At 41.1% G+C, this 27,673-nt stretch overlaps 1 protein-coding gene across 3 annotated transcripts in view; it reads left to right on the plus strand.

The window, feature by feature from the left end:
• The window catches only part of sos2 (son of sevenless homolog 2 (Drosophila)), a 98,541-nt gene that overhangs the window by 56,340 nt on the left and 14,528 nt on the right, over window positions 1-27,673 (plus strand). For all 3 annotated transcript variants that reach the window (XM_067991651.1, XM_067991653.1, XM_067991654.1), the window contains exons 8-15: window positions 3,884-3,982; window positions 8,042-8,166; window positions 9,553-10,208; window positions 11,982-12,063; window positions 12,301-12,423; window positions 13,480-13,583; window positions 21,153-21,375; window positions 24,686-24,805. In XM_067991651.1, the coding sequence (XP_067847752.1) occupies window positions 3,884-3,982; window positions 8,042-8,166; window positions 9,553-10,208; window positions 11,982-12,063; window positions 12,301-12,423; window positions 13,480-13,583; window positions 21,153-21,375; window positions 24,686-24,805 (1,532 nt within the window). The remainder of the gene's footprint in view (window positions 1-3,883; window positions 3,983-8,041; window positions 8,167-9,552; window positions 10,209-11,981; window positions 12,064-12,300; window positions 12,424-13,479; window positions 13,584-21,152; window positions 21,376-24,685; window positions 24,806-27,673) is intronic.

Here is a 27,673-nt window from a genome sequence, read left to right on the forward strand (position 1 = left end):
ATATGTATCAAGAATAGCAGTGGTCCCAGCACTGAACCCTGGGGAACACTACTGTACACCTCCCTCCAGTCCGAAAAACAACCACTCACCACTACTTTGTTTCCAGTCCCTTAGCCAATTCTGTATCCATGTTGCTACTGCCCCCTTTATTCCATGGGCCGCAATCTTGATGATAAGCCTACCGTGCGGCACTTTTATCAAACGCCTTTTGAAAGTCCATATTCACCACATCAACTGCATTGCCCTCATCTATCCTCTCTGTTACCTCATCAAAAAACTCAATCAAGTTAGTTAAACACGATTTGCCTTTAACAAATCCGTGCTGGCTTTCCCTAATCAATCCACCCTCGTCCAAGTGACTGTTAATTCTGTCCCAGATTATCGTTTCTAAAAGTTTCCCCACCACTGAGGTTAAACTGACTGGCCTATAGTTGCTGGATTTATCCTTACACCCTTTTTTGAACAAGGGTGTAACGTTTGCAGTTCTCCAGTCCTCTGGCATCACCCCTGTATCTAAGGATGTTTGGAAGATTATGGCCAGTACCTCTGCAATTTCCACCCTTACTTCCCTCAGCAACCTAGGATGCATCCCATCCGGACCGGGTGACTTATCTACTTTAACTACAACTAGCCTTTCAAGTACCTCTATCAATTTTTAGCCCGTCCAGTATCTCAACTATATCTTCCTTTACTGAGACTGTGGCAGCATCTTCCTTGGTAAAGACAGATGCAAAGTACTCATTTAGTACCTCAGCCATCCCCTCTGCCTCCAGAGAGAGACTGAGTTGGGAGAATGTAGGTGAGAAGAATGATCAATTAAATTATGAGCTTTCTCTTGCGTTATGCTCAAGTGAAAATGAGTGGTATTTGATGCGTAGCCGCAGATATGAGTGCAGTATTCAATTCTTGGGTGGACTTGGTCTTTGTAAGTAGTTGAGTTGCATTTTGATTCTGATTATCAGATGTGCTTCTTGTAGTTTTTGTCATGCAGAAATGTAGGAAACAAATAGTGGACTTAACAATTTTGGATTCAGTTCATACACACCACCAATCCAAAAGCTGAAAGTAGTTAATTGTAAGGAAACTTCCCACTTAGTCATGTTGATCCAGTTGAAAAGAGACATACTCACCTTTTAGACCACCTTACAAGAGGCTGTCTGTCTCAAAGTGATCATCAGGACAGTGTTACGACAAATTAGTAGACATAATGAGGTGCACATCATTAACAAGCTACCTATACATTTTTACCCTTTTATTAAGCTATTTTTCGCGCAGACTACGTGAGTTGTCCACTATGTTCTTATGTCCACTTCAGAAGGTGGTAAATATCACACTAACCAAATTATTAAAGCTAAAACTGGTAGCTGAACTTATTTGCAAGTAAGATAATTTACACAGCAGGAGAAGACACACAGCAAATAGCTAGTATTACAACACTTGACCTACATAATACTTACACAGTTCTCTGAATATATTCATATTCCCTAAACAGTTGCAGTCTATGTCTTTGTGGTTCTTTCTGGAATCTTTTAACTGAGTCTCTGACGAATTGTTAACTGAGCAATGAGCCCCTCTTCACTGCTTGTGTAAAACAGGTAGTGCAGAACAAGGAACTAAAGATCCTAGAAAAACCACCACAGCTCTTATAAAATTTCCTGAGATTCTAAAGACAGATTTCAACATCTAAGATCAAAGAGATTATATGAAGTACTGGTGTGGCATGATAAGCAATCTGTTGTATATTGTGGTCTCCTACCTGCTGAGGCATAAAGTAATGCATATTGGAATATTGGCTAGAGTGAAACTTCCTTAACAGTCAGCCATAAAAGATAACGACTTGTTTCTTCTCCCTTAGTCTGCAAATTTGGTTGCATTAACATTTTGAAAACATGGGAATCTAGACAAACTAGTTATCCTCTAGACAGTTTCATGTATTGTTTTCCTCCCATGACACTAACCATAACTAACTTTAAAGGTACAGCTGCTCAAAGCCAATCTTTAAATTGTATTATTCTGTCTATGCAAAGTAACTATATAAAAAGATATTGCAAAAATTTTCCTCGTTGAGGCATGCGGAACTGTGTTTCTGTTACAAAGTGTTACAAATACGTGGTTCAGTGTTGATATTTTGCATATTTTCCACAACATGAATCGCTTTCGTCTTTAAATTTGAAATATGTACTTTACAGAGATAAACAAAGGAGTGCGGTTGATCAATGCAGGATATGTGAATTGTTCATGAAGGTGATATTATGTTATATTCTTCTGTTTATCATGGCTTATCCAAGCACAAAGTATTCCAAATTGACAATCAGTTGGAACTAACTAACGAATTGGAATTTGAAGCATGCTGAGGTACCTTCAGGTAGTTTAGCTGTCCTTATAGCAGCTGGTTTTAATCTTTCCCAGTCCAATAAGAAAGTTTGATGCAAGAAGCTGGGCAATTGGCTCCTCTATTAGTGTTCATAATTTTTGTGAATCTAGACTACTATTGATGTCTTTGAGTGAGGGTTTGATGTTGGATAACTTTTCTTAGTCTGCCATGTAATCTTGCTGCAGCCTTATTGGTATTGGTTTTGTGTCCTTTTCTGAAGTAGCACTTCAAATTATGTTTATTCTCTTCTCGTACGAGGCACTCTCACACCTGAGTTTGGTCTTTTGTTCCCAAAGATTTTTCTTTGTTGTACAACTGACAATCAACATCTGATAATTCATTTGTTATTAAGCTGCTCTTTTGAGCTCACTTCCACATTTATCTGCAGTTTCCCCCTTTGCCCATGTGCAGTTTGCACAGGTGTGGAGTGGAAAGTACAATTTTGTACATTTCCAAAATATGGACAATCTGCATGATTTTACTCACAAATTAGCACTTGCCTAAGAGCTAGGTACTTCTCTCTAAGAGGGAAGCAAACCCATAGAATAAAACTGCTGACAATGGTGTAGTTGGCCATAGTTACAGTAGAAAAATCCCAAACGAAGAATGATTCTCTATGTCCAGATGCCCAATTCTAATTGCTGTATTACTGTTGATTTTTGAGATGTTTGCAGTCAAGCTGAGAAGTTGCAGATGGAATTTTTTTTAAAACTTGAGATTCAAAAAACCTCACACAAAATGAGTATTTCTCAGAAGCTATGTAGCATGAGAAGAGAACCTTGATATCAACACAAGCCCTCCCCCCACAAACCAATCTGCAGACCAAAACTATTGCTGCATGCAGAGTCAAATTAATCCTATATGAGGTGCATTTCAGTTTTTGCTGAGATGAATGATAAATTATATGCTTCTTTATAAAACAAACATTTATATAAATTTTGTATAAAAAAAACTATCTCTTAACGTGACCATTGTGCTTCTAACTGCACAACCCAAGAAAACCCTAAAGGGTAAATGTTCGTCATTGGTCCTACGTGCTTATCATAATCAGAGATCAAATTAGTTCAATACCTCTTGGTTGTGTTTTTTAACTTTGGTTGCAGTAGACCTACAAGCAGAAGTAATCTATTGATTTGCTGTCTCTTGTGGAAGGCTAGCATTGTAAGTGATACATTGACCTCTGATATTTTGCTCTTCTTATGTTACTATATTCTTTGTGAGAATTGCCCTTTTGTTGCAGTGAGATTACCTGATCAACTTTCCTCTTCAATAGTAGGTTAAAGGGCATAAAGATAAAAGGATTGTCTTAAATATTTAATTTCACTAGCATTACAGGTAGATTATAATTTTTCCAGTCAATCTGCAGTTACGAATTTATAAAAAATAAGATTAAATTCACAGATTTAGGATTCTTATTATAGGATTTCATGGTTCTTCATGTTTTACAATCTAATGCAAATAATTTGCAGAGCTTTTCATTGCTAATTAAGTATCATTTTTGCTTTCTAGTCTATTGCTGAAGGATTCAAAGAAGCCGTTCAGTATGTACTTCCACAACTACTTTTAGTTCCAGTTTATCATTGTTTGCATTACTTCGAATTGCTGCAGGTAAGACATTCTGTTTTCATTTGAGTTAAACCGTGCTGAATTATTATAAGAAAATTAATGATTTTTTTTCTACAGGATGCTTACTAAATTGATCAGTTCATCTTCAGCTGTCCTGAAGTGGAAAATCATTTATCTACTTTTTTTCTTTCATGCCATTTATTTTATACTGTAGTGTAGTTTTTTTTATACAGTACTTTGCTTTTTCATGAATATTATAAAGCTGGATTTAGTTTAAAATTGTCTCTAGATCATTGAGCAGTGCTGCCATCTTCTGACAGTAGACTGTTTCAAACCTGGCATAATTTTCATTTTGGAATCTCCTAGCAGGTGAAATTGTGATCTGCTAAATGCTGTTTGTTTGCAAATATTTTTCTTTTCAGCAAAAATTAAGTTCTAAGATAAACATGTACATTGGACGGTACTTAGTAAGGGATGAATGCTATAGTGCTGTTAATCTGTCTGAAAACTAAATTACTAAATTAGAAAATGTAAATGGTTAAACAGATTTTAACCAAATTTTACTCTAGTCTACTCTGATCAGACACTTGAGAGTAGCACAGGCATTTTTGACTTTGCCAGTTCATTAGATTGATGCATCTATACTAGAACACTACTTAAAGACTTTTTCACTAAATTGATAAGGGACTTTTTTTCTTCTTATACCCTTAGTTCCTGTTGTTTTTTGCAAGCTGTAAATATTTCTGGATACGGTTTTATGCCAATAAATATAGACTTGTGACCTCTAAATTAGCCTTCAAAAAGATTGTAACAAAAATCGTAAGTGACTTACCTCTCATTGGTCACCAAATATTCTTTTTTTTAAACAAAGGAAACATTTAGGCATGTGGATTTTCTATTTTAGATGCATTATTGTGAACTTAATTTGTTAAAACACTCTTAAATCTGCATAATTCCCAAAATGATCAGATGCTTAATACTATTGCAAAACAATTCCTTTTTTTAAAAAAAACTTGCAGATGCTAAAATAGCAGCCATGTTTTGCACTTAAATAGTACAAAATGAAGCAGTTAATGGCAATAACCATTGACTGATCACATACTGTCTCTTGGTGACCATTTTAAAAAGACTCAAAGCAGGCAAAAACAAAATCGATCGCAAACAAAGAGGTCTGAGATGCAAAAACTGGAATTTTCGTTCATAACAGGGCTGCTGTTGTTGATGTGGCCCCCAACATTGACCTGCAGTAGGACAAAACAAGTGGTTGCTCATTTGGGGCAATATGTGAACACCAACCATTCATAATTGTTAATAGGCTTTATTAAAGTATAAAGTTCTTCTTGTCAAAATATGACGCCGCTGCCTACCACATTTGCTTTGAGTTCTCCAAACATGCCCCTAAAGGATTGTGGGACCATATGTTTCATATTATTGACAGCAAAATTGAAAACCCAAAAAAGCTGCTCACCCTAAATTAGGTGTTGATAAGCACTCAGCAGCACCCCCCTTTGGTGCTGAGGACTATCCAACACCACCCAGTGCCAGGGGTACGCGAGTGTAGATCTGTTTTCCGGGGACACTCTGGCACCATATTGTGCTCAGTATTTGCATGAGGAAAGAAACAAGTCGAGGAAGCAGGAAAGAAAACAATGGGGTCAAGAGCTGTACGAAAGATCAGGGAAAAATAGGAAAGGAAAGAACAGATCAGAAGGAGGAGGGGACTAAAAAGATTAAGATTGCGAAACAGACAGAGATATATCTGAGTTCACCCTGACTCTAATGAAACCACTTTGATTCCCACCAGTTATTAGTGTCTGTAGGTCTTTTAGTAAGCCAATGGATTATAACATTGTATTAACCTTATACCAATGCTAGGCAGATGTTGCAGATCTTTAAAACATAGAGCTTAAATGATTCTCTCCAACTTATTTAGGTGGTAATGAGCAGATGCAAGTCTTCTCTGGCAGCTGCTAAGTGAAATAAGTAAGCAGTCTTGACCCAATTTCTATGTCTACTTATAATTCAGTACTATTTGACAGCTCCACATAGAGGCCACTAGGATAACTCATGTGGGAAGAGCAAAATTCATGTTGTGCAGTTAGGAGTGCTCTTCCAATACTAAGTTTAAAGCTCTAGTGTGAAGGAGTATTAACTTCTGTAACCAATGCCAGTCCAGGATTTGATATGGAATTTGGGTGTCATAAGTGGAAGACTGTTAGAATCATTCTCATCCATCCTCCATATACAAATGGATATGCCATTGTCCAAAATGGGAATTCATGGGGCACTATCCTTTTAAGACTTTTCATTCATTCACATACATGCTAACTTAGGAAGGAGAAGCATATACTTGTAGCCACAGAAGCATCCAGCGTGACCGGGGTTTCAACATGTGGAATTAAAGAGCATGAGAATGCCAAGGAAAGGAACCCCAAAGGAGCATGGCGAAGTGCATCTTTCATCACCACCCAAACATTTGCTGGGTGAGTGGAGAGGAATCTAAATGCTGGCAGAAGGCCATACTGCCGAGTATTAGAAACGGGGACAGAACAGTGTGGATGCTTGACAACTCATTGTTCTCATGGAAGCTCAGGTCTCGGTATGTCCCTTACCTTTCCTCTGACTTTTTGACGTACTAAAAAGATAAAATTTAGAGGACACTAAATTTATATTGGTCATCCCATATTGGGTTTGAAGTTCTTTTGTTTTCTGGTATCCTGCCATTAAACAAAGCTAAATTGGTTTTATTTGTTCACAGGAAGAATCTATTGTCTCCTCTACCTGGATTTAGCAGGGTTCTCTTTGATGGCCTAGCAAAAGAGGTGTTGCTTTTGGTGATGGAGGCCTTCCACATCCACAACAAAACTGCCATTATGGTGTAAAATTATCCTATCCGAAATAAGAGATACCCTGGATAGGAGCTAGAACAAAGACTAATGAATTTTGGATCTTTCTGTGTTCGAGCCTGTATTGTACTGTTAGTCAGCTTTTACTGTAAGAGTCTAGGAGAGAATTAGCCACAGACTGGGTGGGTGACATTTGTTATCTGGTGTGCAGCGAGTCACTTGAATCCTCTGTTTTGCAAGTTCCCTTTGATTTTGGTGTTTTCAATACTTGTTCTGTCAAGGTGCATTGTTTGCTGTTGGCATTTTCCATTTGTATTGAGCTTCCTTTTAGTTCTCTAAGGCCTAATTACAAATAATTATGTTATGTTTTTCTGCCACCTTTCCTCAAGAACTGATGTTAGTCCAGCAGAGATGTTCTTTTTCAGTGGAGGAAAGGAAAGACAAATGGGGCACAATTTTAATATGCTGGTGGGAAGAGTCCAGGGGGTGGGGGTGATTTGCAGGTGCCAAATCCTGATTGACAGGCTGGCTGCCAACAGGAACTGCAAATCTGGGGGTGGGGGGGGGGTTGGGGAGAAACAAAAGAGAGAAAGACCTCATCGACAGTTAGGATAGAAATGGGGGGGTGAGGGGGAGCAAAGAGTGGAGACATCGGACATCGGGATAAGAGTGGAGGAGGGTCTAGACAACATTGTTTTTTAAGATATGTTTATTTAATTTGTTTGCAATGGGAAATGTAATTTTATTTTTTTAGTGTATTCTTCACTCATCCGGCCCTTCCCGCCTGGTTTTACCAGGCGTGAATCGGAAGCTGTGGGTAAGCTGCCCAGGCAACATTAAAATCTTTTTAACTATCCAATACACACAAAATAAACTACCTTAAGTACCTCATTGAGGGACATTTGCTCCTTTTAATTATCAGCCCGCCGGATTTAAGTGGTGGTGGGGGGGACTTCCTGATGGCTGCTGTACGCATGCACGCAGATTTGCCTGAGTCTCATTCAAAAATGTGCGGGTTCTAGCCGGGATGCCTGCCCACTTCCAAAAACAGTGATTTTAATTACCCCGCCCCTAACCCACCCGTTTTTCCCTTTTAAAATCGTGCCCATACTCACTACCTTGGTATTGCACCAAAAATGACTTTAAAGGGATTGTTGCCAGGTTGATTTTTCACCATGGGATACCTGGTCTTCCTCCTGTGGTGGTAATTTTATATCCAAGCATTTAATTCTGTAACTTTTGTGTAAAATTGTAGCAACTACAGGAGAAAAGTGAAGATGAAGACAGGGAGTGTTTGAAACAAGCCATTACCACCTTGCTGAATCTTCAGTGCAGTATGGAACGTATCTGCAATAAGCACCTACCTAAACGCAGGGCGGGGTAAGCTAAATTATTTTGGCATTTTTCCTCCTTGCGTAGGAATGTCTATCCCTCTCCCATCAAGGTGGTTGACCCCGTTTAATAAACCTGGTCAGATTGGCTACAAATACAAAACAATTGATTGAGAGTCCAAAATTATTTTTATTCTGTATACCTTCATATATACATTATAACTGTATTAATAAGTATTTTTACCCTGAGGTACATTTAGGGTGACCACCTGGACAGTTTTTAACCTGTCAGTCAGATTTCAGGAGTAGTTGCCCAGTAATTGCGAAGATTGAAAATCAGGCAGGAGAAGTGCAGTTGATCTGATGTTGGATATTAAAGAAGTTGTATGCATATATGAAATATTTCATGTGAATGTAAATAAAGGATCATTTAGTTTTCATGCATGTGCAGAGTCTTTTTTTTAAAAAACATGACAGTTTGCCACACTGTCACTGTACTGTCCTCGAACATATCCTGATTGTTTTCGCGCTGAAAACGGAAATCAGCACCACACCGAATAGACATTTGTGTCTTACGGCAATTGATGTGGTATTTTTATTTTCGCTGTTGAGCATCTTGTTTAACCTCTGCATATAAATAGGATCTTTCAGTTACATGAAGAGGGATGTCATTTGCAGATGTTTTCCCTTTAATAAATTTATGTCATTATTAACATTAGTGCATCCAAAATAAGGGAGGCCTGGATCAGAATTGAAACAAAGGCTAATACTATTTGGATTTTTCTGTGGGTTAACGGTGCTCTAGCCAGTACTGTTAACCAGCTTTAATTGTAAGAGTTAAAGGGAAAGAATTGGTGGTGCAGTTCATCTTTGAAGCTCTGATTTGAATCTAGCACAGACTGATGAGATGAAAGTCTTTACTGGCTGTAAAGGTGTTAAATGAAATGAGTTTAAGATTGTCTCAAGTCAGTTGTTAATGGGTGTAAGCCTCCACAAGAAGTGCACATAAATCAACATAAATTGCTGCTAAATCAGTAATCTCACTTGAGTCTATAGGATGGTTAGTGTGGGGTATGGAGAAATCCACACCGTTGCAGTATGAGGTTGGGACAAAAGCACGTTGTTAGGACAGATTAGAATGGGTTTTACTCTGCATTTAACCATACTTCTAAGAGTGCTTGATATTTATGCAATTGGAATATGTGTTCGACCCTAGCACTGATATCCTGTACGTTGATGAACATACTTTTTTTGGATGATTGTTCTTGTAATTTTTTTAAGAATCAGCTAATCTTTGAATTCTCCCAATTCCATAGCAGCATAATAAAATTATAGTATATCGTGTCATAATTTCCAAATGACTTACCTTATTTTCCTTTTGTTCTGTTTATTATGCAACCAAGTGTAATAATATTCGACTTTTTTTGTTATGTAGTGAACCTTTACCTCGCCTCTACAACCACCAGATAAGAAGTAAACACCATTCCATCAAGAAAATGAATGAAATCCAGAAAAACATTGATGGGTGGGAAGGGAAGGATATTGGACAGTGCTGCAATGAATTTATAATGGAAGGAACACTAACACGAATTGGAGCAAAGCATGAGCGACACATTTTCCTTTTTGATGGTTTAATGATTAGTTGCAGGACCAATCATGGACAGTCCAGGCTTCCAGGCTGTAGCAATGTTGAGTACAGACTCAAAGAAAAATTTCTAATGCGCAAAGTGCAAATCATTGATAAAGATGACTCTTGTGAATATAAGCATGCGTTTGAAATCCTCTCCAAGGATGAGAACAGTATAATATTTGCTGCCAAGTCTGCAGAAGATAAAAACAACTGGATGGCGGCTTTGATTTCACTTCAGTATCGGAGTACACTGGAGCGAATGTTGGACACGGTTCTTTTAAATGAGGAGAAGGAGCAGCCACTGAGACTGCCCAGTCCAGACGTCTATAACTTTGCAGAAGAAGATTCTGAAGAGAACATAGTGTTTGAAGAAAATGTGCAAACTAAATCTGGAATACCAATCATAAAAGGAGGAACTGTGCTAAAATTAATTGAGAGGCTGACATACCACATGTATGCAGGTAAATGTAGTGGGGCTATCTTGCTGCCGGACTACTGGAATTTTTCACCAAAGCTTTAAATGCAGTTAAAATATTTTTTAAAAACTGGTTTTAATTTTAGCCTGTTAATAATTTGGCCACAACAGGATGCAACTCAATCAACACTATCCTTTAGTTTGTATAGAGTTGGTGTTCTGACTGACTTTAGTTAAAAGCACTTGAGTTGTACAGCAAAGTAAATGAATGTGAAATAAAGAAGAATGAGTTCAACCTCTTCATATAGCTAGGATGTTACAGTTGTTATCTGGGAATACTGTTTATTTAATAAATTTATGCCATGATGGTGTTATTTGGGTCACCCTCTACACCACTAAATTGATGCTCATTTTAAACCACACCCTGAGTTCTTTTTCTTGTTGCCTGAATGCATATTGATTGTTGCATACATTACCAAAAAAAAGTTTATTATTGTTGCTTCAGACAGTTGTGTGACATAAAATTAAAATCTAGTATTGTACACCTGTCAAAAATCAACCTCGACCCTAAATCGACTTTTACTTCCTGTAATGATTTAGCGCAGATGGCAAAATTGGAGTTGGGGGGAGGGGGAGATGGGAGGTTTTGGACAGATATCGCAAGTAATTCAGAGAACTTGAGAACTAAGCTATTGGATTGATGCGTGTACATAGGATAATACGTAAGTAAGTTAAAGCAGGTACAACTTTTGAGCTTGGGTTTACATATACATATCAAAACCAGTGAGTGATTTGCATACGATTATGCAATAATGCAAACCCCTATACACAAAAATTGCAAATCTCAGTTGCAAAAATAGTGTGGCCCCCATCTTAGACAAAAATTGATACCCTCTGTATTAAAAAAAAAGCAAGACCATGTGAGACACTCATCCTCGTCCTTTCTACTGTTGCCTCCTCCTTTTGCACTTGTCCTTTGCTGAATTCTGGTTCTTTTGCTGTCCTCTTGTTCTTTATCATTCTTGCTTGCCTGTCCACTTTTGTTTGGTGTTCTCTTCTGTTCCATTTGTTTTCTCTCGCACACCCTCTTCCCATTCTTGCCCTGCTCCCCCGCACTCTCTCTGTCTCTATTCCATTTCCACTTTCTCATCTCTCTCCACCCCCCCCCCCAATTCTCATCTCTTCTCTCTCCACGCCCCCCCCCCATTCTCATCTCTTCTCTCTCCACGCCCCCCCCCAATTCTCATCTCTTCTCTCTCCACCCCCCCCCCCCCCCCCCAATTCTCATCTCTTCTCTTCCCCATCCCCTCCCCTTTTTTTCTCTTTCTCTCTTTCCGCTCCTCCCTTGTTAAATTCAAAGTGAAATTCACTTTACGCTGTCTCAGCAATATGCCTTATTTATAATGTCTGGTTAGCACCCTTGCACCATTATGAATTTTTTTAACATGTTTTTCTATTTTTTGATTAAATTGTACATTTTGCTCATTCCAACTATCCAAGTACTATTGACTTCATGCTGTGAATTGCACCTGCAAGGAATTTTATTGACACTACACCACCTAATTTCACTTAGACATTTACAGCCACCTGAGAGGGGAGACCTAATCAGTCAGCTTGGGTTAGATTCAAATCCAGATTCCACTGGTTTAAAAGACCGTATCCTACCCTGCGATACTGATCCATCCATCATATTACCTGATTAAGTTGTTTCCTTTTAATAGTTTTTTGTCCACCATGATTCAGCATTCTGTTGTGTAAGTTTTTGGCAAATATGCTACTATTGTGTTTGCAGTGTAAGTGATTTGGTATTTATTTACAGATCCTAATTTTGTGCGCACTTTTCTGACGACATACCGTTCATTCTGCAAGCCCCAGGAATTGCTGAACTTGTTAATAGAAAGGTAAGTAAGTGAATAAAGTCTTAACTAGATCCTGTAGAAGTATACATTTAGGTGCACTGTAAAATGTTGTCAAGAAAGATTTTTAGAAAATGGTGTAGTGCATTGTCATTGGAATTTCAGTAAAGCATAAAGATGGGTAAGTATAATTTTCAATACTTGTTCTGTCAGAATGCATTCTTTGTCTGTTGGAGTTTTCCATTTGTATTAAATATCTTCTGTTAAACATGTTTTGTATAGGTTTGAAATACCTGACCCAGAGCCCACTGAGGCAGATAAGCTTGCCAGAGAGAAGGGTGAACAGCCAATCAGTGCAGAGTTGAAACGGTTTCGTAAGGAGTATATCCAGCCAGTGCAACTCAGGTTTGTTCACATTTTCAACAGAAATATTATCAAGTTGTACGGCTGCTACCCACTCTATCCTACAGTCAGGGTAAGATGCAGGTAAGATGCAGGCAAATATCAGTAACTACTCAGACGTTACACTGCTGTTACAGTCTGCTGTAGATTCTATTTGATATGTTGACCTGGGATGTCAACTCAAGATATTATCCTTGCTAGATTTGTGTGACTTGAGTACCTAGAGCTTTCCTGCAGTCTTCCAAAAGAAGTTCTTGAAGGTGTCCCTCTTTGCAACAGAGTTTGGCAAGCATGTTGGAAGGTACATAGAACTGATTGAGAAAAATGCTTGAGAGTTGTTTCGGGATTTCCTACTTAAGAGTCCAACAGGTAACATGTCTAATCTGCAGTACACCAGTCAAAAGAAACCAATTTTCATTTGAACCGAGAGACTTCGTCCCAGGAAAATATTCCGGACAGCAGGGGTCAGTACGAAAAAGTGTTTCTTCCCCCATCTCTTACTTATGGCAACACCTGAGGACAGTACTTGTGCATTGAAAGGCTCTTCCATTAATGTCCAACAGTAGCATTTTATATGCGCAAATGTGTGGTATAGTCTGCATGTCCCTGTTGTATTTTTTATTGTTGTATGTACCAGGTTTGCATGTGCTCCTTTTAATGACCTACAATTAGATTATAGATGTATTATTTGTAAACCTCAGTGTTTGTATCAACATGACTATTGTAAAATAGTGGAGCAACTGAATTTTATAGTAAACAGATGGATTTCTCATGATGTTGATAGCTGGTCTCCGCATGATCATAGTGTTTACCAGCTGCTGCAAATGGGCAAAACCGGGTGATTGACCTGTTTATAAGTTGCTACAATCAGAGGGGAGTTGTAATTGTAAATGTCGTTCTTCAAGGTTCTCCCTCTTTTAATAGATTATTTTGCAGCTGTAACAATAATCTGACATCTGTGTGACGACATTTAAAGTTATGATAGATGAAATCTATCTATTTAAACTAAAAGGATTTTGTGATTTGTTATAAAGTTTAAAAACTTGTTTTCTTTTTTAGGGTACTAAATGTTTTTCGACATTGGGTAGAACATCATTTCTACGACTTTGAGAGAGATAATATGCTACTTAATAGGTTGGAAGCATTTATTTCAAGTGTGCGAGGTATGTTTTATTATTGAAAAATTAGACTTGTGTTAACCCGTAGATCAGGTCAAAGGGTGAGCGTTTTTTGAAAAAAAAAGTTTCAGCACTATGACTCTGATGTATATCTCAGGAGTAGATTTATTATTGCAGTATCAACTTTATGCAACTAAAATATGTAATTTTAAAAACTCCACTTCTGTCAATTTCCCATTCCTGCCAGACTTTTTAATATTTTATCTTTTTTCCTTATTGTAGTACTTTTATTTGTATACTTACCCAATTTTTTTTAAAAAAGTGTTTAAAATACTTGTTATTGTCTACTTTACTTGCAGCCGCACCCTGCCCCCCGCCCCCCCATGCTCCTATTTTCTAGGCCCTGATGGCTGAAAACTAAGTCTAGCTGTGCAGTCACTCAATGTCCGTAGTATAAAATATTGACTCATTGTCATAGACACAACTAAGTCAACTTTTGACTCGTCGTAAGGTGTTGATCTAGGATGTTAAATGAGTTGTCCCATCTGTGGTGCTGGCAGCCTGAAGACGAGGAAATTCGTCACTGCCATTCCAAGGGTAAATGGATGTTTAAACTTCTAAGACAACATTGGGTACGGTAGCATAGTGGCTAGAGGCCTGGACTAATAATCCAGAGTCATGAGTTCAAATCCTGCCAGGGCAGCTGGAGAATTTAAATTCAATTAATTAAATAAAAATCTGGAATTAAAAAAAACTAGTATCAGTAATGGTGGCCATGAAACTACCGGATTGTCGTAAAAATCCATCTGGTTCACTGATGTCCTTTAGGGAAGGAAACCTGCCGTCCTTACCTGGTCTGGCCTATATGTGACTCCAGACCCACAGCAAAGTGGTTGATTCTTAATTGCCCTCTGAAATGGCCTAGCGAGCCACTCAGTTGTACAATCGTGCTTAAAAAAAAGTCATAGTAAGAATAAAACCGGTCGGACCACGAGGTACCAGACACGACCAAGGTAAACTAAGCCCAGTCGACCCTGCAAAGTCCTCCTCACTAACATAGAATCATAGAATCATAGAAGTTACAACATGGAAACAGGCCCTTCGGCCCAACATGTCCATGTCGCCCAGTTTATACCACTAAGCTAGTCCCAATTGCCTGCACTTGGCCCATATCCCTCGATACCCATCTTCCCCATGTAACTGTCCAAATGCTTTTTAAAAGACAAAATTGTACCCGCCTCTACTACTGCCTCTGGCAGCTCGTTCCAGACACTCACCACCCTTTGAGTGAAAAAATTGCCCCTCTGGATCCTTTTGTATCTCTCCCCTCTCACCTTAAATCTGTGCCCCCTCGTTATAGACTCCCCTACCTTTGGGAAAAGATTTTGACTATCGACCTTATCTATGCCCCTCATTATTTTATAGACTTCTATAAGATCACCCCTTAACCTCCTACTCTCCAGGGAATAAAGTCCCAGTCTGTCTAACCTCTCCCTGTAAGTCAAACCATCAAGTCCCGGTAGCATCCTAGTAAATCTTTTCTGCACTCTTTCTAGTTTAATAATATCCTTTCTATAATAGGGTGACCAGAACTGTACACAGTACTCCAAGTGTGGCCTCACCAATGCCCTGTACAACTTCAACAAGACATCCCAACTCCTGCATTCAATGTTCTGACCAATGAAACCAAGCATGCTGAATGCCTTCTTCACCACCCTATCCACCTGTGACTCCACTTTCAAGGAGCTATGAATCTGTACTCCTAGATCTCTTTGTTCTATAACTCTCCCCAACGCCCTACCATTAACGGAGTAGGTCCTGGCCCGATTCGATCTACCAAAATGCATCACCTCACATTTATCTAAATTAAACTCCATCTGCCATTCATCGGCCCACTGGCCCAATTTATCAAGATCCCGTTGCAATCCTAGATAACCTTCTTCACTGTCCACAATGCCACCAATCTTGGTGTCATCTGCAAACTTACTAACCATGCCTCCTAAATTCTCATCCAAATCATTAATATAAATAACAAATAACAGCGGACCCAGCACCGATCCCTGAGGCACACCGCTGGACACAGGCATCCAGTTTGAAAAACAACCCTCGACAACCACCCTCTGTCTTCTGTCGTCAAGCCAATTTTGTATCCAATTGGCTACCTCACCTTGGATCCCATGAGATTTAACCTTATGTAACAACCTACCATGCGGTACCTTGTCAAATGCTTTGCTGAAGTCCATGTAGACCACGTCTACTGCACAGCCCTCATCTATCTTCTTGGTTACCCCTTCAAAAAACTCAATCAAATTCGTGAGACATGATTTTCCTCTCACAAAACCATGCTGACTGTTCCTAATTAGTCCCTGCCTCTCCAAATGCCTGTAGATTCTGTCCCTCAGAATACCCTCTAACAACTTACCCACTACAGATGTCAGGCTCACTGGTCTGTAGTTCCCAGGCTTTTCCCTGCCGCCCTTCTTAAACAAAGGCACAACATTTGCTACCCTCCAATCTTCAGGCACCTCACCTGTAGCGGTGGATGATTCAAATATCTCTGCTAGGGGACCCGCAATTTCCTCCCTCACCTCCCATAACGTCCTGGGATACATTTCATCAGGTCCCGGAGATTTATCTACCTTGATGCGCGTTAAGACTTCCAGCACCTCCCTCTCTGTGATATGTACACTCCTCAAGACATCACTATTTATTTCCCCAAGTTCCCTAACATCCATGCCTTTCTCAACCGTAAATACCGATGTGAAATATTCATTCAGGATCTCACCCATCTCTTGTGGTTCCGCACATGGATGACCTTGTTGATCCTTAAGAGGCCCTACTCTCTCCCTTGTTACCCTTTTGCCCTTTATGTATTTGTAGAAGCTCTTTGGATTCACCTTTGCCTGATCTGCCAAAGCAATCTCATATCCCCTTTTTGCCCTCCTGATTTCTCTCTTAACTCTACTCCGGCAATCTCTATACTCTTCAAGGGATCCACTTGATCCCAGCTGCCTATGCATGTCATATGCCTCCTTCTTATTTTTGACTAGTGCCTCAATCTCCCGAGTCATCCAAGGTTCCCTACTTCTACCAGCCTTGCCCTTCACTTTATAAGGAATGTGCTTACACTGAACCCTGGTTAACACACTTTTGAAAGCCTCCCACTTACCAGACGTCCCTTTGCCTGCCAACAGACTCTCCCAATCAACTTCTGAAAGTTCCTGTCTAATACCATCAAAATTGGCCTTTCCCCAATTTAGAATTTTAACTTTTGGGCCAGACCTATCCTTCTCCATAGCTATCTTAAAACTAATGGAATTATGATCACTGGTCCCAAAGTGATCCCTCACTAACACTTCTGTCACCTGCCCTTCCTTATTTCCCAAGAGGAGGTCAAGTTTTGCCCCCTCTCTAGTCGGGCCATCCACATACTGAATGAGAAAGTCCTCCTGAATACACTCAACAAATTTCTCTCCATCCAAGCCCCTAATGCTATGGCTGTCCCAGTCAATGTTGGGAAAGTTAAAGTCCCCTACTATTACCACCCTATTTTTCTTGCAGCTGTCTGTAATCTCCTTACATATTTGCTCCTCAATTTCCCGTTGACTATTTGGGGGTCTGTAGTACAATCCTATCAAAGTGATCTCTCCCTTCTTATTTTTCAGTTCTACCCATATGGACTCAGTGGGCGAACCCTCGGATATATCCCCTCTCACTACTGCCGTGATGTTCTCCCTAATCAAGAACGCAACTCCCCCTCCTCTCTTACCTCCTGCTCTATCTTTCCTATAGCATCTGTACCCTGGAACATTGAGCTGCCAGTCCTGCCCCTCCCTTAGCCATGTTTCAGTAATAGCTATAACATCCCAGTCCCATGTACCCATCCATGCCCTGAGTTCATCTGCCTTGCCCATCAGACTTCTTGCATTGGAATAAATGCAGTTTAATCTAGTCTTCCCTTGGTCTTTGCCCTGCTTTCTCAGACCATCTGTCCGGTCATGTTCTGTACACTCTCCCTTACTGCCTTTTGTTTCTGTCACCACTTTATTTCCCACTGACTTCCTGCATCGGTTCCCATCCCCCTGCCACATTAGTTTAAACCCTCCCCAACAGCACTAGCAAACACTCCCCCTAGGACATTGGTTCCAGTCCTGCCCAGATGCAGACCGTCCAATTTGTACTGGTCCCACCTCCCCCAGAACCGGTTCCAATGGCCCAGGAATTTGAATCCCTCCCTCTTGCACCATCTCTCAAGCCACGTATTCATCTTAGCTATCCTGTCATTCCTACTCTGACTAGCCCGTGGCACTGGTAGCAATCCTGAGATTGGCATCAGGTCAAACATGGGCAAGGAAACCTCCTGCTGATTACCACCGACTGTCCTCCCTCAGCTGATGAATCAGTCCTCCTGGGGACTTGTGCCAAAATTGGGAGAGCTGTCCCACAGACTAGTCAAGCAACAGCCACACTCTCAGAATCATATTGCAAAGGGGTTGGAGCATAAGAGTAAGGAAGTCTTGCTGCAATTGTACAGGGCTTTGGTGAGACCACACCTGGAGTACTGTGTACAGTTTTGGTCTCCTTATCGAAGGAAGGATATGCTTGCCTTGGAGGCAGTGCAATGAAGGTTCACCATATTGATTCTTGCGATGAGAGGTTGTCCTGTGATGAGAGAGTGAGTAGAATGGGCCTATACTCTCTGGAGTTTAGAAGAATGAGAGGTGATCTCATTGAAACATATAAGGTTCTTAGGGGGCTTGACAGGGTAGACAGCCTGACATAGCCATACTCACAGAATCATACCTTTCAGCCAATGTCCCAGACTCTTCCATCACCATCCCTGGGTATGTCCTGTCCCACCGACAGGACAGACCGACCAGAGGTGGCGGTACAGTGATATGCAGTCAGGAGGGAGTGGCCCTGGGAGTCCTCAACATTGACTCCGGACCCCATGAAATCTCATGGCATCAGGTCAAACATGGGCAAGGAAACCTCCTGCTGATTACCACCGACTGTCCTCCCTCAGCTGATGAATCAGTCCTCCTCCATGTTGAGAGCCACTTGGAGGAAGCACTGAGGGTAGCAAGGGCACAGAATGTACTCTGGGTGGGGGACTTCGGTGTCCATCACCAAGAGTGGCTCGGTAGCACCACTAACTGACCGAGCTGGTCGAGTCCTGAAGGACATAGCTGCCAGACTGGGCCTGCGGCAGGTGGTGAGCGAACCAACACGAGGGAAAAACCTACTTGACCTCGTCCTCACCAATCTACCTGTCGCAGATGCCTCTGTCCATGACAGTATTGGTAGGAGTGACCACCGCACAGTCCTCGTGGAGATGAAGTCCCGTCTTCACACTAAGGACACCATCCAACGTGTTGTGTGGTACGATCACCGTGCTAAATGGGATAGATTCAGAACAGATCTAGCAGCTCAAAACTGGGCATCCATGAGGCGCTGTGGGCCATCAGCAGCAGCAGAATTGTATTCCAGCACAATCTGTAACCTCGTGGCCCGGCATGTTCCTCACTCTACCATTACCAACAAGCCAGGGGATCAACCCTGGTTCAATGAGGAGTGTCGAAGAGCATGCCAGGAGCAGCACCAGGCATACCTAAAAATGTGGTGCCAACCTGGTGAAGCTACAACTCAGGACTACATGCATGCTAAACAGCGGAAGCAACATGCTATAGACAGAGCTAAGCGATTCCACAACCGTTGGATCAAATCTAAGCTCTGCAGTCCTGCCAATCCAGTCGTGAATAATCGGTGGACAATTAAACAACTAATGGGAGGAGGAGGCTCTGTAAACATCCCCAAGCGTTTGCAACCATCTTCAGCCAAAAGTGCCAAGTAGATGATCCATCTCGGCCTTCTCCCGATATCCCCACCATCACAGAAGCCAGTCTTCAGCCAATTCAATTCACTCCACGTGATATCAAGAAACGGCTGAGTGCACTGGATACAGCAAAGGCTATGGGCCCCAACAACATCCCGGCTGTAGTGCTGATGATTTGTGCTGCAGAACTAGCCTCGCCTCTAGCCAAACTGTTCCAGTACAGCTACAACACTGGCATCTACCCGACAATGTGGAAAATTGCCCAGGCATGTCCTGTCCACAAAAAGCAGGACAAATCCAATCCGACCAATTACCGCCCCATCAGTCTACACTCAATCATCAGCAAAGTGATGGAAGGTGTCATCGACAGTGCTATCTAGCGGCACTTGCTCACCAATAACTTGCTCACCGATGCTCAGTTTGGGTTCCGCCAGGACCACTCGGCTCCTGACCTCATTACAGCCTTGGTCCAAACATGGACAAAAGAGCTGAATCCCAGAGGTGAGATGAGAGTGACTGCCCTTGACATCAAGGCAGCATTTGACCGAGTGTGGCACCAAGGAGCCCTAGTAAAATTGAAGTCAGTGGGAATCAGGGGGAAAACTCTCCAGTGGCCGGAGTCATACCTAGTGCAAAGGAAGATGGTAGTGGTTGTTGGAGGCCAATCATCTCAGCCCCAGGGCATTGCTGCAGGAGTTCTTCAGGGCAGTGTCCTAGGCCCATCCATCTTCAGCTGCTTCATCAATGACCTTCCCTCCATCATAAGGTCAGAAATGGGGATGTTCGCTGATGATTGCACAGTGTTCAGTTCCATTCGCAACCCCTCAAATAATGAAGCAGCCCGTGCCCGCATGCAGCAAGACCTGGACAACATCCAGGCTTGGGCTGACAAGCGGCAAATAACATTCGCGCCAGATAAGTGCCAGGCAATGACCATCTCCAACAAGAGTCTAACCACCTCCCCTTGACATTTGACGGCATTACCATCGCCGAATCCCCCACCATCAACATCCTGGGGGGTCACCATTGACCAGAAACTTAACTGGACCAGCCATATAAATACTGTGGCTACAAGAGCAGGTCAGAGGCTGGGTATTCTGCAGCGAGTGACTCACCTCCTGACTCCCCAAAGCCTTTCCACCATCTACAAGGCACAAGTCAGGAGTGTGATGGAATACTCTCCACTTGCCTGGATAAGTGCAGCTCCAACAACACTCAAGAAACTCGACACCATCCAGGACAAAGCAGCCCGCTTGATTGGCACCCCATCCACCCCCTAAACATTCACTCCCTTCACCACCGGCGCACAGTGGCTGCAGTGTGTACCATCCATAGGATGCACTGCAACAACTTGCCAAGGCTTCTTCGACAGCACCTTCCAAACCCGCGACCTCTACCACCTAGAAGAACAAGGGCAGCAGGCACATGGGAACAACACCACCTGCACGTTCCCCACCAAGTTACACACCATCCCGACTTGGAAATATATCGCCGTTCCTTCATCGTCGCTGGGTCAAAATCCAGGAACTCCCTCCCTAACAGCACTGTGGGAGAACCTTCACCACACGGACTGCAGCGGTTCAAGAAAGCGGCTCACCACCACCTTCTCAAGGGCTATTAGGGATGGGCAAATAAATGCTGGCCTTACCAGCGACGCCCACATCCCATGAACGAATAAAAAAAAACTAGGCTCATTTATGCTTGGTTGCTTATATTTTGTAATCATTTGCAAATCTATTTCAATACTGTGAATAACGTAAGTTACTTTATTTTTGCAGGGAAAGCCATGAAGAAGTGGGTAGAATCTATCACAAAAATTATTAATCGCAAGAGACAAACTCAAGTAAATGGAATCAGCCACGCTATTACTTTTGAGAACCCACCACCTCAAATTGAATGGCATATTAGTCGATCTGGACAGATTGAGACATTTGACCTCATGACTCTTCATCCAATTGAAATAGCACGGCAGCTTACACTCTTAGAATCTGACCTTTACAGGTAAAATAGTAGTAACAGTTTTTTAGTCAGTAGCTTTAGACTTTATTGAAGTTCAACATTATCAGTTTTTAAAGTGTTGCAGTCTGACATCCAAAAGGTAAATATTACCAAGTAATTTCATGCAGAACCATTTAAAACAGTAATTTCCTGCATATTGGCAACGAGTACATGCTGTAAATAGCTGCATCCTCTCAATAATTAGATTGAACAAACTGTGATAAATTTGTCACCAAGACCCACCATTACAAATTTCAGTCCTATCTTCGATATTCTCTCAGGGCTGTTCACTTCCCGTATGTAGTGCAAATGCCTTAGATTTAGGAGTGTGCCCAGACTGCCTTGAGAGATATTATTAGTACAGTATAACCCTGGAATATAATGATAGGACCCCCTAATGATTTGAACTATATATTGTGTCTTTCACGTGGTGAAAATCATCTCATCTTAACTAAGTTCAGATCTCTCGTGGTGAACAAGAGAAATAATAAAAATATGCCACACTATCCCCATCAGCTGGCTTACTTTCAAACGAGACATAAAACTGAGGTGGACATAAAAGATCCTATGGCACGATTCACAGAAGAGCAAGGAAATTTTCCCGGTACCTGGCCAACGTTTGTCACTCAACCAACATTACTAATGCAGTTTAATTGATCATTCATCCCATTTGTGGGACCTTGCTGTGTGCAAATTGGCTGTTGCATTTCCTTACATTACAACAGTGACTACATTTCATTTTGTTGGCTGTGAAGCACTTTGAGACATCCTGAGGTTGTGAAAGACATTGTATGAATGCAAGTCCTTTCTTTCACTTAACTTTTGCTGGTCAGCCCGTTTGTTCTAATCAGCTCTGGGCTTGAGATGAGCTCGTTCTCCCCTCACTAGGCCAGGCTCACTTTCTAGGCCTAACTGGTGTGACTGACCTTCATACATGACCTTTTGTCTTTTTTCTCCCTATTTTCCCAGGAAGTGAAGGGCTGCTGACTTCTTCCCCGTTCAGTGATTTGTCAGTAAGCCTTTTAATAAAACTGCTACTACCCCCCACCCCTTCCGTGTGTGGGTCTCAAGAAACCATCTGCTATTCTCAAAATTATAGGACCATCCTGATTTAATGAGACTGGGATAAATCAATTGTTTCTCATTGACTCAGTTTGAAGTAGATATTGAGCCATGACATTCCACAAATTGGTCTGTCTTGCTTTAATACCAATCTTCAATGCCTGGTCCATTAACAAATAAGTTCCTCTTTGTCTCAATAGTTACAGCACATGCTGCAAAGAGAATTTTAAGCTTGTGTAAACACACTTTGATTTAAAGTACACCACTTAAATGGAATTCATCTACAGATCCCAAAATGGCACACACATTCATGTCAAAGGTGATGAGATGTGTGCTGATAGCTTAAAGCTTGTTATTGCTTGAGAAAAATGTTAAATAAAGTTTAATACTTGTTTAATATATTTTTTCACTCATAGTATGTTTTCTAAGTAACTTTCTGCCTGAAAAAATACTTAAAATAGTTTCTGTTAATTCAATAATGAACATCCTGTATTGCCATTAAGCATTACTACATAAATTGTACTACTGCTAAAGGTCAGTATTGATACTCAAGTGTTTTAAAATTATAATATAATAGTGTTAATTGCAGTGCTACTTCATTTCATAATGAAATGTGATAATCCATTTGAAAAATTCAGATAATATATTTTAAGTGCTTACAATTCTGCATAACATTTTACAAATGCTGTTGTTTTTAAAACTTTTGCTTCCCAATCTTTGCTGTTATTTTCCACTTTTTTTCTGTGTTTTATTTCTTTGGGAAGCAGGGGATGTGGAAACAGAGATGCATTTTACATTAGAAATAATAAGGACTTAATGAGAGAGACCCGAGTGGAATCGAACTGGAGGGGAACGATATAAAATGTGCAAAGTGGGGAACATCAATAAAATAGTTGGTGAAAGCGTAGTGAAATGTATAATATAAAGTATTTAAAGAAATCACATAGGTGAAGGAAAACATGATCTTATAATGAATGAGAAATGAGACTGGTACAAATACAGAAGAAGCAGTCTGGGTGACAACTTGCAGGCAAATCTGGCGGAGTGAGCCAAGTCTCAGTAATATTTTTTGATTTAATTATTTCCTCTTGGGCGGCGGGGACAGGGTAGTAGTTGTAGGAATTTGACGCGTGCATAATTTGTCCGATGTGATTTAGAAGTTGTCATAAAATATCACAACTGAAACTTTTTATTCCCTCTGGCAATTACAGAAAATTTGCTGTATTCATGTGCTTTATTGATGTATGTTTTTAAGACCTGCACTGCAAGCTACAGTCGCACCAGACAAGTGCCAGGCAATGACCATCTCCAACAAGAGAGAGTCTAACCACCTCCCCTTGACATTCAACAGCATTACCATTGCCGAATCCCCCACCATCAACATCCTGGGGGTCACCATTGACCAGAAACTTAACTGGACCAGCCAAATAAATACTGTGGCTACAAGGTCAGAGGCTGGGTATTCTGCGGCGAGTGACTCACCTCCTGACTCCCCAGAGCCTTTCCACCATCTACAAGGCACAAGTCAGGAGTGTGATGGAATACACTCCACTTGCCTGGATGAGTGCAGTTTCAACATCACTCAAGCTCGACACCATCCAGGACAAGCAGCCCGCTTGATTGGCACCCCAAACACCGCTCTAAACATTCACTCCCTTCACCATCGGCGCACAGTGGCTGCAGTGTGTACCATCCACAAGATGCATTGCAGCAACTCACCAAGGCTTCTTCGACAGCACCTCCCAAACCAGTGACCTCTGCCACCTAGAAGGACAAGGTCAGCAGGCACATGGGAACAACACCATCTGCATGTTCCCCTCCAAGTCACATACCATCCTGATTTGGAAATATATCGCCGTTCCTTCATTGTCACTGGGTCAAAATCCTAGAATTCCCTACCTAACAGCACTGTGGGAGAACCTTCACCACACGGACTGCAGTGGTTCAAGAAGGCGGCTTACCACCACCTTCTCGAGGGCAGTTAGGGATGGGCAATAAATGTTGGCCTTGCCAGCAATGCCCACATCCCATGAATGAATTTTTAAAAAAAATTTGAAAAATATAATTTCTTTCCATAAAGTCACTAATAGCCAAAACATCAATGATACAAATTTCACACAATAAAGTTTGAATAACTGAACTTTTATTTTCAGTCCTCCTTATAATTAGATGTGGCTTTTTTTCTTATGATCATGGACACTGATTTTTAGAAATCTATTTTAACATTCTCTGCATTTAATTTTTTTAATAGGGCTGTTCAGCCATCCGAACTTGTAGGAAGTGTCTGGACAAAAGAAAACAAAGAGCTAAATTCTCCAAATTTAATGAAAATGATTCGTCATACAACAAATCTTACTCTGTGGTTTGAAAAGTAAGTAGAATGCTCATCTATATGGGGATGTGACTGTTCCTGGAGTGTAAATATGCAAAACCACATTTATTAACATTGCCTCCAAAGCTGGGGGTTTAATGCTGTCCCTCTCACAGTGCCATTAACCCACATAGAGCCATGTCTTCACTAAGCTCAACCGATGATATTTAATTTTTTTCATGCCTTTACCCCTTATGGGTGAATGCTACAGGAGTATGATCTATATTGGGAAGCTTTTTGGTTTCACCTTTCGGCTAGAGTGGTTGTATAATTCAGTGGGTCGTCTAAATCAAGTGCAGTATGTAACTTTGCAGTCATTCTTCAAGTCTTGTTACAGAATGTAATTTGTCTGAGAGGACCACCCTGAGCCATCTGTATGAGAGTAAGAATATATGGATGTTTTTTGGTGCAGAATATGGGTGCGAGGGTCCTGCCAGATATGTATGGCCTGTTATTGGGTCGCAGTGTGCTGGTTTTGTTCATCTCAGTTTCAATCCATGGCTATGTTTAACCAGGCCCTTTTTAGGGAGCATTTCTTGCCCTTATGGACAGCCAGATACAGGAAACAATATGACAGCAGCGAGAGTGGTGTAACTTTTACCTTGGTGGTTAGGCCCCTGTTCCATCATATTTTGCTCCATCATATGGTCTGGGTATGCCTTTCCACCTTGCCTTGCAACTGATTTTATTTCTAGTTGTTGGGACAGGTGTTTTGGTAGCCTGTTGGAAGTAGTGCTAGATGCCTCCTAAGTATAAATATAATTTCCAGGCTGCTGCTTCATTTTTTGGGGGGGAGTGATGCTTCAGATCATGGCTTTAGCGTTCAAAGCAAATAATCTCCTAAATTCAGGGGCCATCTATTGTGTACCCCCCAAGCACCAAATGCAAGATTTTCCTCCAATTTACTTAATGTGCCAAAACAAAATAAATAAGAAAAATTGAGTATCCTTTGCCCCTCTTTTGGATTTCAGGAGAAAGTCAAATCCTGAAGCTGGAAAATTTTAAGCTGGTTACAATCCCATGCATTATGCAAGTGGTGTGTTCCAAAGATAAGAACATAGGAGCAGGAGTAGGCCATTTACCCCCTCATTCCTGCTCCGCCACTTGATAAGATCATGGCTGATCTGTGATATAACTCCATATACCTGCCTTTGGCCCATATCCCTTAATACCTTTGGTTGCCAAAAAGCTATCTATCTCACATTTAAATTTAGCAATTGAGCTAGTATCAATTGCCGTTTGCAGAAGAGAGTTCCAAACTTCTACCACCCTTTGTGTGTAGAAATGTTTTCTAATCTCGCTCCTGAAAGGTCTGGCTCTAATTTTTAGACTCTGCCCTCTACTCCTAGAATCCCCAACCAGCGGAAATAGTTTCTCTCTATCCACCCTATCCGTTCCCCTTAATACCTTATAAACTTCGATCAGATCATCCCTTAACCTTTGAAACTCCAGAGAATACAACCCCAATTTGTGTAATCTCTCCTCCTAACTTAACCCTTGAAGTCCGGGTATCATTCTAGTAAATCTACACTGCACTCCCTCCAAGGCCAATATGTCCTTCCGAAGATGTGGTGCCCAGAACTGCTCACAGTACTCCAGGTGCGGTCTAACCAGGGTTTTGTATAGCTGCAGCATAACTTCTGTCCCCTTGTACTCTAGTCCTCTAGATATAAAGGCCAGCGTTCCATTTGCGTTATTGATTATTTTCTGCACCTGTTCATGACACATCAATGAACTATATACCTGAACCCCTAGGTCCCTTTGGACATCTACTGTTTTTAACCATTTAGAAAGTACCCTGTTCTATCCTTTTTTGATCCAAAGTGGATGACCTCACATTTGTCTACATTGAATTCCATTTGCCACAGTTTTGCCCATTCACCTAATCTATCAATATCGCTTTGTAATTTTATGTTTTCATCTACACTGCTTACAATGCCACCAATCTTTGTGTCATCGGCAAACTTAGATATGAGACTTTCTATGCCTTCATCTAAGTCGTTAATAAATATTGTGAATAATTGAGGTCCCAAGACAGATCCCTGCGGGACTCCACTAGTCACATCCTGCCAATGTGAGTACCTACCCATTATCCTTACTCTCTGTCGCCTTTCGCTCAGCCAACTTCCTAACCAAGTCCGTACTTTTCCCTCGATTCCATGGGCTTCTATCTTAGCTAACAGTCTCTTATGTGGGACCTTATCCAATGCCTTCTGGAAGTCCATATAAATAACATCCATTGACGTTCCCCTGTCCACTACTTTAGTCACCGCTTCAAAAAATTCAATCAGGTTTGTCAGGCACGACCTACCTTTCACAAATCCATGCTGGCTCTCTCTGATTAACTGAAAATTCTCGGTGTTCAGTCACCCTATCCTTAATTATAGACTCCAGCATTTTCCCCACAACAGATGTTAGGCTAACTGGTCTATAATTCCCTGGTTTCCCTCTCTCCTTTCTTAAAAAGCGTAGTGACGTGCAATTTTCCAATCCAGAGGGACAGTTCCCTGAATCTAGAGAACTTTGAAAGATTATAGTTAGGGCATCTGCAATGTGCTCACCTACTTCCTTTAAAACCCTGGGATGGAAACCATCTGGTCCTGGGGATTTGTCACTCTTCAGTGTTATTATTTTCTTCATTACTGTTGCTTTACTTATGTTAATTTTATCGAGTCCCTGTCCCCGATTTCAATATTAGTTTTCTTGGGATTTCCGGCATGCTATCCTCTTTTTCTACTGTAAATACTGACGCAAAGTAATCATTCAACATGTCCGCCATTTCCCCATTGTCAATGACAATATCCCACTTTCAGTTTTTAAGGGGCCAACACTGCTCCTGACCACCCTCTTTTTCCTAATGTAACTATA

Source organism: Heptranchias perlo, chromosome 10, assembly GCF_035084215.1.
Source record: "Heptranchias perlo isolate sHepPer1 chromosome 10, sHepPer1.hap1, whole genome shotgun sequence".
Classification (NCBI taxonomy): Eukaryota; Metazoa; Chordata; class Chondrichthyes; order Hexanchiformes; family Hexanchidae; genus Heptranchias; species Heptranchias perlo.